This window comes from Gossypium hirsutum, chromosome A02, assembly GCF_007990345.1.
Source record: "Gossypium hirsutum isolate 1008001.06 chromosome A02, Gossypium_hirsutum_v2.1, whole genome shotgun sequence".
Classification (NCBI taxonomy): domain Eukaryota; kingdom Viridiplantae; phylum Streptophyta; class Magnoliopsida; order Malvales; family Malvaceae; genus Gossypium; species Gossypium hirsutum.
Window position 1 is genome coordinate 28,087,639 of NC_053425.1, and position 15,965 is coordinate 28,103,603.

The 15,965-nt window shown below is 35.5% G+C and overlaps 1 protein-coding gene across 2 annotated transcripts; it reads left to right on the forward strand.

Moving 5' to 3' along the window:
• Positions 1–245: 245 nt before the first annotated feature.
• Positions 246–8,025, forward strand: LOC107952053 (uncharacterized membrane protein At1g16860). Of its 2 annotated transcripts, XR_005903601.1 has the most exons (6): positions 388–670; positions 3,077–4,062; positions 4,815–4,970; positions 5,379–5,590; positions 7,152–7,510; positions 7,622–8,025. XR_005903601.1 is itself a non-coding variant. In XM_041079335.1 (5 exons), exons 2-5 carry the CDS (start codon positions 3,163–3,165, stop codon positions 7,342–7,344), a joined length of 1,461 nt encoding a protein of 486 aa, XP_040935269.1. In that variant the 5' UTR covers positions 246–670; positions 3,077–3,162; the 3' UTR covers positions 7,345–7,584. The 2 variants fall into 2 exon arrangements, 1 of the variants encoding a protein (XP_040935269.1); XM_041079335.1 differs by lacking the exon at positions 7,622–8,025 and having other exon boundaries at positions 246–670; positions 7,152–7,584.
• Positions 8,026–15,965: the final 7,940 nt, after the last annotated feature.

The following is a 15,965-nucleotide window of genomic DNA, read 5'->3' on the forward strand; positions in this document are numbered from 1 at the left end:
GGAAGTTTGAAAATCAAATTGATAGAATTTAAAAATTTTAAGGGTTAAATTTATTGAATTATTTAGAATTATAATTAGATTGATAGAATAAGTAAGTATTGAAGACTAAATGTGTTATTATACCAATTAGAAAAAGACTTTATGTAATCAATTTGATGGTAGGTGATCAAAATAAAAAAGAATTCAAACATTAGTATCTAAATTTAAAATTTTTAAAATTAGTTGATCAAAACAGGAATACAAATATAGTTGAGTGAAGTTTTCTATAGTTTACCCTATTTTCAATATATTTTTTATTTTATTAAATAATTTTTTTAAGTAATTTTCATGGACTGAATTTGTCATGGAGTTTCGAGTTCTCGTGAAATCATCTCACCTAATAACAACTAACTCCTGTAAGAACTAAATAGTGAAAAAAAATTGCAGCGATGTACTACCAAAGAAAAAAAAAATTGCTGCGATATGGTGTTATGATATATATGAGAGTACGAAATGAACAACAAACGATAACAGTAAAAATATCTTTTAGGACTTTTTAAAGACAATGTGGGACTTTTGTTGGAAGGATTCTTCCCTGTTCTTCTCCGTATCTGTTTTTCTTTTCTTCCTCTAACCATAATGTCTCCAAATCTCCTCATTTCCTCATCGATTCTTTCTTCTTTTACTTCAGGTATTTGTTTACTTTACCTTGTTTTTTTCTTTTACATATGCTGCCATTTTATTTCTTCTTAGTTGTGTCCTCTACCCCAACAAAACAACACTAATCTCTGCTCTTTCCTCAGATCTTCCCAATTTCTTGGTTTTTACTCCAAATGGAGATCTGGGTATCGTTTGTTTTTGTGGTTCAGCCTGTAAATTTGCTTCTTTTATTGTTAAAAATGGAAGGTTTTGATATTCTTATACTACAAAAGTTACAATCATTTGGTTTGTTTTTGAAAAACGTTAAAAATGTAATCGAAATCTTATAATTTGGACTCTAGGTAGAAAAGAGAAGTTCCTTTAGGTGAGCTCATTAAGCTTGTAATATAAGTTTCCTTCTTAGATCTGCTCCATTTGATCAATTCTTGGTGAACAATTAGAATAGGTATCCGTTGCTTCTTTGATTTGGACTGCAAAATTGGTTCTCCAGATTTTAAGTGAATGTAGCAGGAATGTCTTCTTTATTGTATGATGCCTTTCTTAGAGAGTTGTGAAAGTCTACATCTTTTAGTCAGTAGGAATTCCATTTTGGGCTGTGTTCTTTTTTCAGAAAATACTGTAAAAAGAATAACTTTCTAATATTGGATAAGAATTCTCATAATTTTGGAGCTCTTTATGGCCGGTTATTGGATCTTGTCCCCTTTCCTTGATTTTGTTTGAATGTTGATTTGGGTGATTGATTTTGATTCTTTATGTTGTTGATGACTGGAATGGTACTTGGTACATACTTTTATGGAAATTTGAAATGGTGATTCTCTATCAAAATATGAGTACTTTGACTTAATTGATCCTGTTAATTCCGAAGAAACTGTGCAATAGGGGGATAAAGACGGCCTTCCTTTAGCATTTTTCTCACAGCTTTGGATTCTTATTCTCCTCCATGCCTTCAGATCCTTTTCTTTCTATTGTCTTCCGTACAAAATCAAGATGTGTTTATATTTACCCGGGTTTGAATGTGGTTGTTAGATAGATGTCTGGTTCGTGAACTTGTTTTCCTCTCTCACTGTCTGAATTTACAAGCATGCATATCTATATATTGAATGCCATATGCTTTCTGAGTTACAAGGAATACATTCCTATTGGCTAAGACTCCACTAAATTATGTCTAATAAGAATTTAACAATGGAAGTATGTTTGTATTGCTTTGCTTTCATTGTTTTAGTGAGTAGGGATAATTTTACCTTTTTACTTGATTTAATTAAAGCTATGACATTTATTTCCTTTCCTTTCATGAGTTTCACAACTTTCTAGTGGTTATCTTTTCTTGAATACCTTCAGCTTTTATCTTGAGATTTAATATTTTCTTGTCCTTCTGCCAGATTTTTTAAACCATGTTAGCCAAAGGGGTAGGGGCTTCAAGCCTTGGTTCTTTGTTTGGTTGTAGGTTACATTTTGAAGCCCTTTCTGTCCTGATCACTAATATTTTCGAGTCATAAGCTTTCTGGGATTCATTGAGTTAAGCAGTTCTTTATCCAGTTTGTGTAGCTGTGCTGAAATGTGAAGTCAGCCCGTCTAATTCAAGATTTGGAGTTGGTCCCTGTTTTGGATTCTTTGTTCAAGGACATGTTTCTGTTGTGCTTTACTTGCTTGGTTTGATAAATAAATTTGTGTTGCCTTTGTGACGATTATACTGTAATGCAATAATCTCAAGTAAATTAAATCTAACAAGCTGTTGAGGGACATCGTAGAACCTTTGGATTTTATAGCGTCAAATGAGTGATCTTAATTTCTATTTCTGTGTGTTGATATTTAGCAAGCAATGGTATATCTAAAAAGCTGTAATAATGGAAGTGTTATTGGTTAATTGCTATGAACTGGAATTTTCTTGGAGTTAGTTTTCTTTTTTACAATAAGACTCTGTTTATGTGATTCTTCCTTGTCAAACTCTTGTCAAAGATTCTAGCTTTCAAGTCTTATCCTATATTTGGCAAAAGAAGTCCTATCCTTAAGAGAAAGTGGTGTAATCATTTTGATGTTTGTTGTAATTTGTCTAATCTTCTTTGAGATCCTGCTAATTGAATTTGCATGTTTCTGCCATTGAATGCTTTGATCATCCTCCAGATTTTCATATTATTATTGTGTTTCGCCCTTATACAAGATCCTATCTGTTTAGCTAAAAATCTTCCTGCACTAGCACAAATGAAAATCTTAGATAAAATCTAGTTATGAAACCCTGATGCTGCTTTCATATATGTTCAAGGAATTTTGCTTGAATAATAATGTTTTATCATGCATGATATTCATCTATGCTCTCCTTTCTACTGCGATACATGTTTTGTGTTGTTTGCCTCATTCGTGTCAATCAGCTAGTCACCTTTTGATACCTATGTGACAAATCCCATATGGACCAACCCCTTTCTGCTTTCTGTGTTTCCAGGGTGGCTTTGAGTTTCTTATGTGCGCAGTTATTAGCAGTAGTTTTTGTGTGATATTTTGGTACCAGCATTTTACAGAGGAAGCTAGATGGGTTCTAGATTCCCATCTCATAAGCTCCGCAATGGGCTTTATGTATCAGGCAGACCAGAACAGCCTAAAGAAAGGACTCCAACCATGAGTTCAGTGGCCATGCCCTATACTGGTGGAGATATTAAGAAGTCCGGAGAACTGGGGAAGATGTTTGATATCCCTATGGATGGTTCTAAGTCCCGGAAATCTGGGCCTATAAATACTGTTCCTTCAAGGACTGGATCTTTCGGGGGTGCTGCTTCAAATTCTGGACCAATCATGACTAATGCAGCGCCTCGGGCAGGCTATACCACATCAGGTCCTGGTGCCACTGGAGGCATGTTCAGCTCAGCATCATTAAAGAAGTCGAACAACTCTGGACCACCGAATAGACATGGAGATCCTGTAAAGAAATCATCAGGTCCACAATCCGGTGGAGTAATGCCGAGTGGACGTCAAAATTCTGGTCCTATTCCTCCTGTTCTCCCTGCAACAGGCCTTATTACGTCTGGACCCATCTCTTCAGGCCCATTGAATTCCTCTGGGGTTCCTCGGAATGTATCTGGTCCCCTGGAATCTTTTGGATCAATGAAAGTAAAAGATTCTGCTGTTCATAATCAGGCTGTCAATGTTCTTAGCCAAGATGATGACTTTTCTTTCAGGAGGAACTTCCCGAAACCAATATTTTGGGCACTGATACTGCTTTTCGCAATGGGTTTCATTGCTGGTGGTTTTATTTTTGCGGCAGTTCACAACGTCATTCTCCTTCTTGTTGTTGTGGTTCTTTTCAGTGCTGTCACTGCATTATATGTTTGGAACTCCTGTTGGAGGAGAAAAGCTATTACAGATTTCATTGCTCGTTATCCGAATGCAGAGCTTAGAAATGCAAAGAATGGGCAATTCGTAAAAATATCTGGGGTATGTAATTTAACTTAATTATTTGATGTGATATTTCCATGATCCTTAATATTTTTTAACTAATCAAGATTGAAAGGACTAAACAAATTTTCACGTAATTGATTCCAGGTTATTCAATATAGTTTATCTAGTTGTAATGTGCATGCAATGTAGCGATTCCATGTGATTGAGCCTTTAGTAATTCCTGGGATCTTATGTTAATTCTTTAGCAATCACAAAATCCACTTTAAGACTGTTTAACCTAAATTGTGTAAAGCATTCCTTTTATTTTATCTATGTGGTCTGAAGTTTGGTATTAAATGAAGAAATATAATTCAAGTCAATGCCAAGCTGTTGACTCAATGTCCCTACTCCAGCTCTTTATTTTCCTTATGTACCTGTATCCAACTAATGTCCTGACATGGATGTGGGGTATGATTCTCTAAATATATGGAAAAACTCAAAAATAATTGACCATACCTGTTTGTCCACATAGCTTTATCTGACACTTACCCTCGAGCTTGAGTAATATAGAAAGGCCCTATTGTAATTACCATGGGCCTAAATCTGTTGGATGAAAAACATGCACGTATGGGCATGAACAAGCATTTATTTTATGCACATATGATCCCCTGTAACTGTTGCACATCTTCAAACTAGTGGAAATCAAATTACCGGTAGTTTATGCTTGTGCAGTTCATTGAAATAATTTGATTTGAACTGCTTGTTTGTGTAGATGACATTGATTAAGTGCTTGGTTGTGATTTTTGAAGGTGGTAACATGTGGTAATGTACCTCTTGAGTCATCCTTCCAGAAAGTTCCCAGATGTGTTTATACATCTAGTCGTTTGTATGAGTACCGAGGATGGGATTCCAAAGCTGCGAATCATACTCATCGTTGTTTTACTTGGGGACTTCGGTTGCTAGAAGTGAGTAACTGAATTGTTAAATTTTTAAGAGAATTTGTTATTTTCCCTGTTTCTTTGAATTTAGAAGTCATAAAACAAGTCACGGTACTTCACTAGGCTTCTTTCATGTTTGGAATTATCAGATTTATCAGCATGATGCTTCACCAAGTAGTTAAGAAGCTTTGTCAAATAAGTTTTGCAATATAGTTGGGCAAAAAAAATCTCTTTTTGTTGTTTTTGAGAAGCTGGATAATTGTCGTCATATTCTCTTTTCTGTATTCTAAATTCAAATTTATCTAATTGTTATATTAAGAGGGTATTGTTTACTCACTCCATCCTGGGATTTTAGTCGTTGGAAGATGAAACCTTTTTATCTGAGCTTGAATGTCATACTTTTGAATGTAACATTTGTTTATGTCATTTCAACAGAGGCGTGCAGTAGATTTCTACATCTCGGATTTCCAGTCTGGGTTGAGAGCATTAGTGAAAGCAGGCTATACGGCTAGGGTGACTCCTTATGTGGATGATTCGATTGTTATAGATGTCAACCCAGCTAATGAAGCATTATCTCCGGAGTTTGTCAGATGGTTGGGGGAAAGGAACCTCTCAAGTGATGACCGTGTAATGCGAATGAAAGAGGGGTAAATGTTCTATCCAATTCACAGTTTCACCATAATATTAAGTGCCTATGTTGCAGGAAGCTTTGTTATTCAGACTTGGGTGTGAGTGTCGGCGCGAGTATGTACCTGACATGGGTATAATCAGATTTTTTAAAAGTTCTTTTTCCATGTATTTGAAGGATCCTAGGAGGTTACATCCCCATATTCATTCCTGGATACGAGTATTAGACACAGGCACTTAAAAAAAAAAAAAAAAGACAGGAACAATAAATGGTATCTTGAGAGTCTATTAGATTGTTGGCTGATAGGGCTTATTCTCGAGTTTTTAAATTCTTAGAAGTCATTTCCTAAAATTTGTTATTTTCAAGATGGGAGGTCTTGTGTTCTTCTTTAGTTGTAAGGATTAGGTGACTTATTTATTTATTTCGGGTCTTAAGCTGGGATGGGCGAATGAAGCTTGATGTAATATGGCCTGGATAGAGGGGGCAAAAATCTAATTGAACCTGAAAAACTGTTTCGGCGGATCCAAGACTGAACTTGTTTCTTTCCAAATTGAATGAAAAAGTCAGAACAGAATCCGAAACATTTTGAGCCAAAGGCAATTTGAACACTAGAACAGCTTGAAGTTGAAGCAGTTTGAACCCAAAGTAATCCAAACCTGCAATGTCTGATTGAAAGTTGAGACTGATCCTGTTAAAACCCAAAATGACTTGAACTGTAATCAACCTAAGTTTGACCAAATTTGAAACAAACCATATCCAAAATGGTCCACATCTGAATGACTCAAACATATGCTGTTCAAACTCAAACTGCTCAACCTGAAGTGGTTAGAACTCCAAATTGTCAAAACTTAGACAATCCAGACTTGAATTAGCCTGAACTAGAAGATAGATAGATTGACTCAAACCAGCGCAATTGCCACCTCTAGCCCTAACACAAAGATGTACATTTAGCTTAGATCAATGTGGATTGTTAATTATCAAGCTTTGTTATATTGGGCTGTCTTTTGCATCAGCATGGTACTCATTTATGGCTGAGCTGACCCAAGTGTTGCCTGAACTATGAACTAAATGATACTAAATTTAGGGTTGTTTAAGAAGGAAGTGTGGAAGGTTGTTCAGCTTGAGGCTGAGTGGGAAGGTTAAATGCAACTTAGACCAGGTTGTGGTTTTCGCCTAGTTTACACTGTAATAGTCTGTTGAATGTGCACTTATTCCTTTTGAAAATTTCATTTCAATTAAATCAAGGAAGCCTTGGGTGCTCGAGGCGTGGCTCTTAGTAGTTGTAGCTGTAACTTTTAATCATATGAGATGCTATTTTGTTTGTGTTGTAGATAATTTTTTATGAGTTGGCAAGTAAAAGCATTTAAGCTTGGTCAACAACCTCTTTGCTGGGTGGCAAGAAAATGAGCTGTGATGCATGTAAGCTTGGGTTCAAGCCTGAGCAGCCCCACTCCCATTCATAATACTGAAAAATGAAAAGCATTTAAGCTTGTTTATCCTGAATCTTACAATAATTTGGTTTGAAAAACCATGAATCATGTTGTAAACTATTTTGAAATTATGATTTTATGTTTTTATAGGTATATCAAGGAAGGAAGCACTGTTAGTGTAATGGGAGTTATTCAGCGAAACGACAATGTGCTTATGATTGTTCCTCCACCGGAGCCAATCACAATCGGATTCCAATGGGCCAAATGTATCTTCCCTGGGACCCTTGAGGGAATTGTATTAAGATGTGAAGACACGTTGAATAACGATGCCATACCGGTTTAGTAGCATGTGCATTGTAAACTTTCTCAAGTAGAATTCTTTTAAAATTTATGCACTTCCTTTTCGATTCTTATATGGCAACGGTGGTGGCTTTGGTAAAGGTCGGGGCAGGCATTTTCTTATCCTTTGAACTTTGTATAGCTTTTCCAAGTTTCTTTGTTGCTATGCAGTTGAGTATTTGGTTTTTGAGAAGGTTTGTTAGATATTATTATATCGAGAAAGAAAAACATTACATTAAATGTATTATAACGTGTTCAATATCTTTGTGTTTATATGACAGTTTTGGTGGTGTTTATTGGCAAGGGAAAAATAACTAAAATCCACGACAAGTATATTCTTGATACAAGATTTGAGTTTGAAGGTTGGGGATGGTTCATTTGGTTCGATGTAAGGACAAGCAAAGAGCCGTAAGACTGAATGGGGTTGGAAGTATAACGGAAAAAGGATAGACTTGTAACTTATTTGAGAAGATAAGTGAAACAAAAAAGGGGAGTTCTCCCATAGAAGAGAGGGAAAAAGGAGAGGCTTTTTTTCCTTGGCCCTTTTACTCTATGTATAGAGGTTTTTTTGTGGGATTTATGTAATGATGCTCTCTTAAGTGTAGAGTGGTTGTGGAGAATTCAATATGTTTATGCATAACAATTGCTTCTTATTGAAGTGAAGGTTATATTGTTTAGAACAAAAGTATGGATGAAGTTTCTGTCATGGGTGAGGTTTTTTTATAAGAATTTCTTTTGTATAATTTTTTTTGTAAAATATGAAAAGGTAAATTGTAGGAACGAAGTAGATGTTATTTTTAGTTCGTTGCTTTTGAATAAGGACACATTGTACAAGTGTGAGAGTTTCTTAGGGCAAGGTATGAACGTGCTAGGTGTGAATGTGCGAAGCCTTGTAGGTAAAGTACAAATATGTGAAGTGTTTTTGAAAAAGGCTTGTAAGTTTGGAAAACTTACAAATTCCGCTTCATCCCATTTTTGTCTATCCTCTAGTCGTGAAGGGAATGGTACCTCGGTTAGTACAGTTTTTTTGTAACACGCTCACCCGTATTCATCGCCAGAATAGGGTTACAGAGCATTACTAGACTCACAATACAATTAAACATACTTTTCACATACCTTTCATCAAAACATACAATCTTTATTCAATCTCAATCAATGTCCCTAATAAGGGCCTATGATGCTTTAAACATGCTTTAGGAGTGGTTCGGGACTAAACCGATAACTTATAAAGCTTTTACGAAACTTAAATTTTTTTCTCAAAACAGGGGACACACACCCGTATGGTCAGGCCGTGTGCCTCACAAGGCCACCAGACGTGCCCGTGTCACGGGTCGTGTAGACATTCAAAATAGGAGTACATGACCGTGTCCCAGCTTATGTTCGACCCTGTGTAACTCTCTGACTTGGGTCACACGGCCAACACAAACGCCTGTGTGGCAGCCCATGTGCCCTAAAAATGGCCACGCATGCCCGTGTGCTAGGCCATGCCAAACTTGTAAGGTATACTGACTTATGCCACACGGCCAAGTCACACGCCCGTGTATGGGGCCGTGTGGAGCATGCTGACTTGATTTCTAAAACCACACCAAGGGGCACACGGCCATGTACTTCACCGTGTGTCATACACGACTGAGACACACGCCCGTGTGGATAAAAATAGGCTATTTACCAAGCCATTTTGCCACCCACATATGCATATACCTACACAACCAAAATTGCACCAAATCTGTAACATCCTAAAATTGGGCCTAGTCGGAACAGTAATTTCGGGACCACAAATCTGATGTCAAAATATTTATTTTAGGATTATTATGAGGCCTAGAATATGAAAGCAAGCATGTGTTAAAGTTTCATGAATAAATTCTTAGAGTAAGGTGTCCAATTGGAAATTAGGGATCATATTGAATAAATTGCAAAACTTGGATTCTAGAAGAAATTTGCATGAAATTGCTTTAGATTATTAATTAGAAGGTCTTAAAGAGTAATTTTCCAAAATTCTAAGTTTTTCGACAAAAATGGGCATGCATGGAAAATTTTGGAAGTTTAGTAAGGAAGGGTATTTTGGTCATTTGGCAATTAAATCAATAAAAAGGGAAAATGAAGGCAAAAATCAGCCATTCATCTCTCTCTTGCTGCCGAAATTCCAAGGGACACCATAGCTAGGGTTTCTTCACTTTCCAAGCTCAATAGTAAGTGACTTTTAACCCCGTTTTTAATGTTCTTTTTAGTTTTAAGATCCTTGTAACATGTTCTCTCCATTTCCACCCATATTTTTAGCTAGGGTTCATGCATTCAAAATGACCCATGTGGGAAATGTTTGTTCTTTGATGATTTATGGGGGAATATCAAAGTTAGATGTGTGTTAAACATATTTTCCTAAGTGATTTTCATGAAAAACCCCTAAAAGGACCTTTTTGTAAAAGGTACAAAAATATGTGGTAGAAATGTGAAATAGAGGAAAATGTGGGCTAGTATGAGCTTATAATACATTCGGCTAGGCTTGGGTAACTAAGAAATTTGCATGTATTTCATTTTACGAGCCTAGGGACCAAGTTGTAAACTTTTGAAATGTTAGGGGCAAAATGGTCATTGTTCCCGAGGGTGAATTTTAGGTTCGAAATAAATAGTATGAGGTATTAATAATTTATTTTTATTGATACAGACCCCGAGGAACCGATTTCCAAGATCGATCGTGGAAAACGAAAGGTTTCAGAATTACTGAAATACGAAACCTAAGCAATTACCAAGTAAGTTCGTGTAACTCGAATGTAAACTATCTTTAAATACATTAAAGATGTATGTACATGTATGAACTATAATAGTAATATTTATTGTATGACAACTCATGAAATATTAATGTTATGATGAAATGTCCCAGTTGAATAAAAAGGGATGTTTGATGGATTACTTGAAAACGAATCTAGCATCCTGAAGAATATGTGTGCTTTGACAGTTTAGCTCGGACGGGTAATCCGAATAGGATCTGAATTTAGCCTGGACTAGTAATTCAGACCTGAACTCGTAGGAGTATATGTCATTGTAGGGGATTTAGCTTGGACTGGTAATCTCGACATTACTCTGTGAGTTACGTTGTGGGGGATTTAGCCTGGACTGGTAATCCCGCCATAAAAGTTAGGTTCATGGGAGTGCGTATTTAAAGGATCACTTGCATGATTTGATGGTAAACGAGATATCCATCGAGATTCCAAGAAATTCAACGGGATTAAAATGTTAAATGGGAATAGACATGTGTGCATTGATGAGCTCATCTACGAAGGATGTTATATTCTACTAGCATGAGAATAATTTGATGGTTGAGTACATGTGATAGGAAATTTTTCTATGAATGCTTGGCCTGAATGTCTTATATGATTGCATGCTAAATAACCGGTAAGTTTAATTTCCCATTTTCTGGACTTACTAAGCATGTTAATGCTTACCCCCTCTACTTTCCCTGTTTTATAAAGCTCGTGGACTCGTGAAGATTGGAAGAATTGTCAACACTATCAACTTGTTTTACTTTGTTATATAGATACTTTATTTTGTTTCAATGACATGTATAGGTTTTGGTTATCTTGTGATGTGTGTCATTGGTTGGCCTATGTAAAGGCTTAAATATTAAACTTATTCTTTTTGTATATGGTAGTAAGACATGGCTCATTTTGATGTAGGCTATGACCTACTAATTGTGCTTGTTTGTAGTTAAATGTTCTTGTGATGATTAAATATGGTATATTATAAATAGATATATGAAATGTGGCCAAATCACTTGGGATGGGTTGGTCATAATTGACAATGAGTTATAACAATGAGCCAAGTCTAAATGTGTTTTCGAATGAGATGAAAATCCTAAATACAAAGAAGATAAATTAGCATGTGCATAAGCGATGAGATGAGGTTAACATGCAGTAGACCATTTATGGTAGTACTTGGGCATATTTAGGCCATGTTAAACATCATTGAGGTTTACGAATATGAGTGGTTATTGAGGGTGACCATTGGCTTAGATTGGTAGCCTCCAAAAAGGTCCACACGGATAGACACACGGACAGCCCCACGGGCGTGTGGTATGGCCGTGTGTCCCCTGCACCTAAAATTTTTAGGTCAGAATGCATGGCAGTAAACACACGAGAAGAGACACGACTATGTGTCTCAACCGTGTGGAGGACACGGCCTAGCACACGGACATGTGTATTGGCCGTGTGTCCCTAAATGCATGATAACATCATAAATAGAATGCTCGAGTTTTTGGGCACGGGCGACAACACGGGCGCGTCTAGGCCGTGCGAAGTACACGGGAACCTAGGAAATTTTCCAAAAACTTTCTTAAGTTCTCGGTTTAGTCCCAGACCATTCTCAATGTATTTTTTGGGCCTCGTAAGTCCATAATAGGGACATTATGAATATGATTGATTGGTTTTAATTTCAAACAAAATTTTATAGTCCAAAATTTTTCGGAAATGTCATGTTCGTGCACAGTAATGCCCTGTACCTTATCCTAGTCTCGAGTACGGGTAAGGGGTGTTACAAAATTATAGCATAAATGAATATCCAATTTAGCCACAATCAAATCTAATTCATACCATTTCCAATTCTAACAACCAACATGCTTATAACCCAAAATCTTACTCAATTAAAACATACCAAAACACATACAAACCAACTAACTTAACCTTTGCCAAACATATACATTTTGCACCAATTCACAAATATAAGTCATATCTAATATCAACCGTTTAACATATATAATATCAATAACCACAAGCCTCATAATATAAGCTATTCCCATATCCATCCATGAACTCAAACATCAACATATATGCACAAATATGCACATAACCAAATTCACCAAATTACGCCAAATATTTACAAACCAAAACATAAACATTTACAAGCCAATTCAAATGGCCAATATCACTACCAAAACATAGCCAAAATGACTCAAAATCCATATACATGCCATATACTCAGAGGCGAAGCCAGGGGGGCTGACATGGGCCTCGGCCTCCCCTAAAATGTAAAATTGCATTTTAGGCCCTTAATTTTTTTAAAATTTTAAATTAATAAAGGTAAAATTACACTTTGGCCCCCTTAAAATTATAAAAATTTGATTTAATCCTTTACAAATTATAAAGATATAAACTATAAAAAATTAAAATTTCATTCAGCCCCCTTAAAAAATTTTTCTGGCTTCGCCCCTACATATACTTAATATACCAAAGTTCAAAGGTACCAAGTGATAGGTAGATAGTGTGATGCAATCTTCGACGATCCCCGAATCCAAGCTAGCTCGATAACATTGTAAAACATGGGAAAAATAAACAAAGTAAGCTATAAATCTTAGTAAGCTCATATGAAATAAACTTAATACAATCTCACAAATATAATTCAATAAATTGAATAAAACAACATAAAGCTTACTAACGGACAAACCTTTCATATGCTCATTCACAAACTATATAATTTCATCCACATATCTTTGATTCAATGCTAAAATAGTTTATACACATACATGTACCATCCCGTAAAATCTCATATACATTCTCGTCTTACATTTACCCGTTGAACCATTCGGAATAGAATTCGGATACTCAAGGATCTCACATGATAAGTACCTATACCATGGCCCGTAGCTAAATCAAGGTAACTTATCTCTGAAGTTCTGATATGCATGGCCCGAAGCTAAATCAGTATATCTTGCACCCGAAATGCTATATCATGGCCCAAACCCAACTCAATGTATCCCTTAATGACATGTCACTAATATCCTAAAATATTCCTAAGGTTCAACCAGGATTTCAACTGTCGAATCATCGTAAAATCATTTTCAAACGTGTCCATAGTCACATAATCACAATTTATACTATATCAAAGCATATAGAATTCATTTGAAATGGAATTATAACATATGAACTTACCTCGGATGTGTAAACGATGAAATAAGTCGATTAGCCGATAATTTTATCCTTTCCCCAATCCAAGTCTGTATTTCTCCTATCTTGATCTAAATATATTCAAAATTAACTTATTTAATCATCTATTCATTCAATTTAGTCCAAAACACACTTTAAAACACATTTACACTTTTGCCTCTAATATTTCACATTTTCACAATTTAGTCATTATCTCATAAAATCACAAATTAATGAAATTCAAAATATACCCATGCTAGCCGAATTACTATTATGCCCCTAGTAACCCCTATTTTTCATCTATTTCACATTTTAACCACTAACTTTACACATTTCTCAATTGAATCCCTATTTTGCATTTCCACTAAAAATCACTTAACAAAACTTTATAATTCATCAATATCTTTATAATTCACTTAAAAAATATTCATCAATGGCATCATTCAAAATCTTTAACAGTTTTGCAAAATAGTCCCTGGGCTAGCTAGATTAAGTTGCAACGACCTCAAAAACACAAAAATCATTAAAAACCGAGTCAAAATCACTCACCAATTTAGCTTTTAAAGTGTCCGAACCCTAGAATGTTTCTATGGCTTCTTCTTCTTCTAATTTTCTGTGGATGAAAACATAGAAAAAGATGACCACTTTGTGGTTTTGTTATTTTACTTATTTAATTAACCAAATTACCAAATTAACCTTTAATATAAATCATTTAAATCATCCATTTAATGTCCAAATTTGTCCACTTATTATAAAAATGGTCTAATTACCACTTAAGGACCTTAACTTTAAGGTTCTATAGCTATTAGACACCTTTAGCAATTAGAACTCAAGTTTTTCACTTTACGTGATTTAGTCCTTTTTATCTAATTGACCAACCAAATGATAAAATTCCTTAATGAAAATTTCACAAAATCATATACTCATGCTGTAAACATTAAAATAATAATAAAATAAATATTTTGATTTCATATTTGTGGTTCCCAAACCACTGTTTTGATTTGACAAAAAACAGGCTATTACATTCTTTGTTCGGTTCATCTACTGTGGTGGCTACCGTTTCTGTTTCTTGTTCAACATCATTGTTTTGATAAGATTCTTTCTAAAGATCATCAACATCCTCGTTCTCTTATTGAGTGAGGTTATTCGGGCTACTCAAACTTTACCCGAACGGAGCACAATTTCTTTCACGTGCTCTTTTCCTTCCCTTCAAGTATTATTCTAGGTATTGATAGGGATCCCAGTGCTAATTTACTTTTTGATATCTCCCATCATGTTCATCAATTGGCTCATTTGATCTTAGAGTTTCATCAATGTCTTCGTTGTTTGAGTGCACTAAGATTGTACCTGTTTCACTTTAGTTTGCATTGATTGGATTTCTTCCTTGATTTGATCTAGTCTTTCACCAGATACACTACGGTCAGTTGGGTTGTCCTTTTCATGAGGTTTATGAATATATGAAGGTTGGTAAGTAGCATTTTTTTTAACAGGATTAGAAATGTTACCCTTTCCCTGATTTTCGCCTCATCTCAGATTCGAGTGATCTCTTCAGCCAGGATTGTAAGTATTTGAATAGGGATTTCCACCACTATTTCTGATGTAATTCACGTTCTCGGCTGGGTCATCTACATATTGACCAAGGGGTCTGTAACACCCCGAACCCGAGACCGTCGCCGGAGTCGAACACGAGGTGTTAACAGACTTCAAACCACTTATTAAAAATTTCCCAGACAAGCTGCCAATCTGTATACTATTCGCTTTAAAAATCATATCTTGAGTTCTGAAACTCGAAATCCAGTTCCGTAAATTTTCCCTGGAACTAGGCTCATATATCTATATGGTAGAATTTTTGTAGAATTTTTGGTCAGGCCAATTGGTACAGTTTATTAGTTAAAGTCGTCCCTGTTCCTGGGTTCGACTACTCTGACCTTTGTGCATTACGACTTAGATATCTCCCTTTACAGAGCTTCAATACTTATGCCATTTGTTTCTAATGAAACTAGACTCAAAATGGAATCTATACATATAAGGCATGACTTCTAATTGTCTCTGATTAACTTATGGCGAATCTCTAAAGTCGGAACAGGGGATCCAGAAATCGCTCTGGTCCTATTTCACAAGGGTTCAATTATCTCCTAACATACAGCTCATATGGTCGTTTCGTTTCTTCCATATAAAAATAGACTCATCTAGCTTCGATTACATAATTTATTCATTATTTAATTCCATTCCTACTATTTTTTTTTGATTTTTCAATCTCACATCACTGCTGCTGCCAGCATCTGTTACTAAAGCAACTATGCCTATTTCGTGATATCTCCTTGATCTAACTAATAATTCATCATGCATATCACAAATTATGATCATGACTAGCCATGCCAAAGGCTAATCATTGAGAAACATCTCTCTATTACACTAGTGCCATATCATGAATTTTAACACCAAAGTTAATCAACCATGACATATGGCATAAAAATCGATTAGGCCTCAACTATTATTCAACCAAAACCGAATTGGCCCAATATCAGTCATTACCACATTATAAAACCCATTTACTACGTTTTATAACTAAGTATCATAGGACCCATAGTCCAAATTAACATTTATGCCATTTTCGCATGGCTGAAAGTTTACATACCAAAGTTCAAACACAACATAATAGCCTATACATGCCGAAATGTTCTCCTAAACCGACTAAGAAGAAAGTACCAAA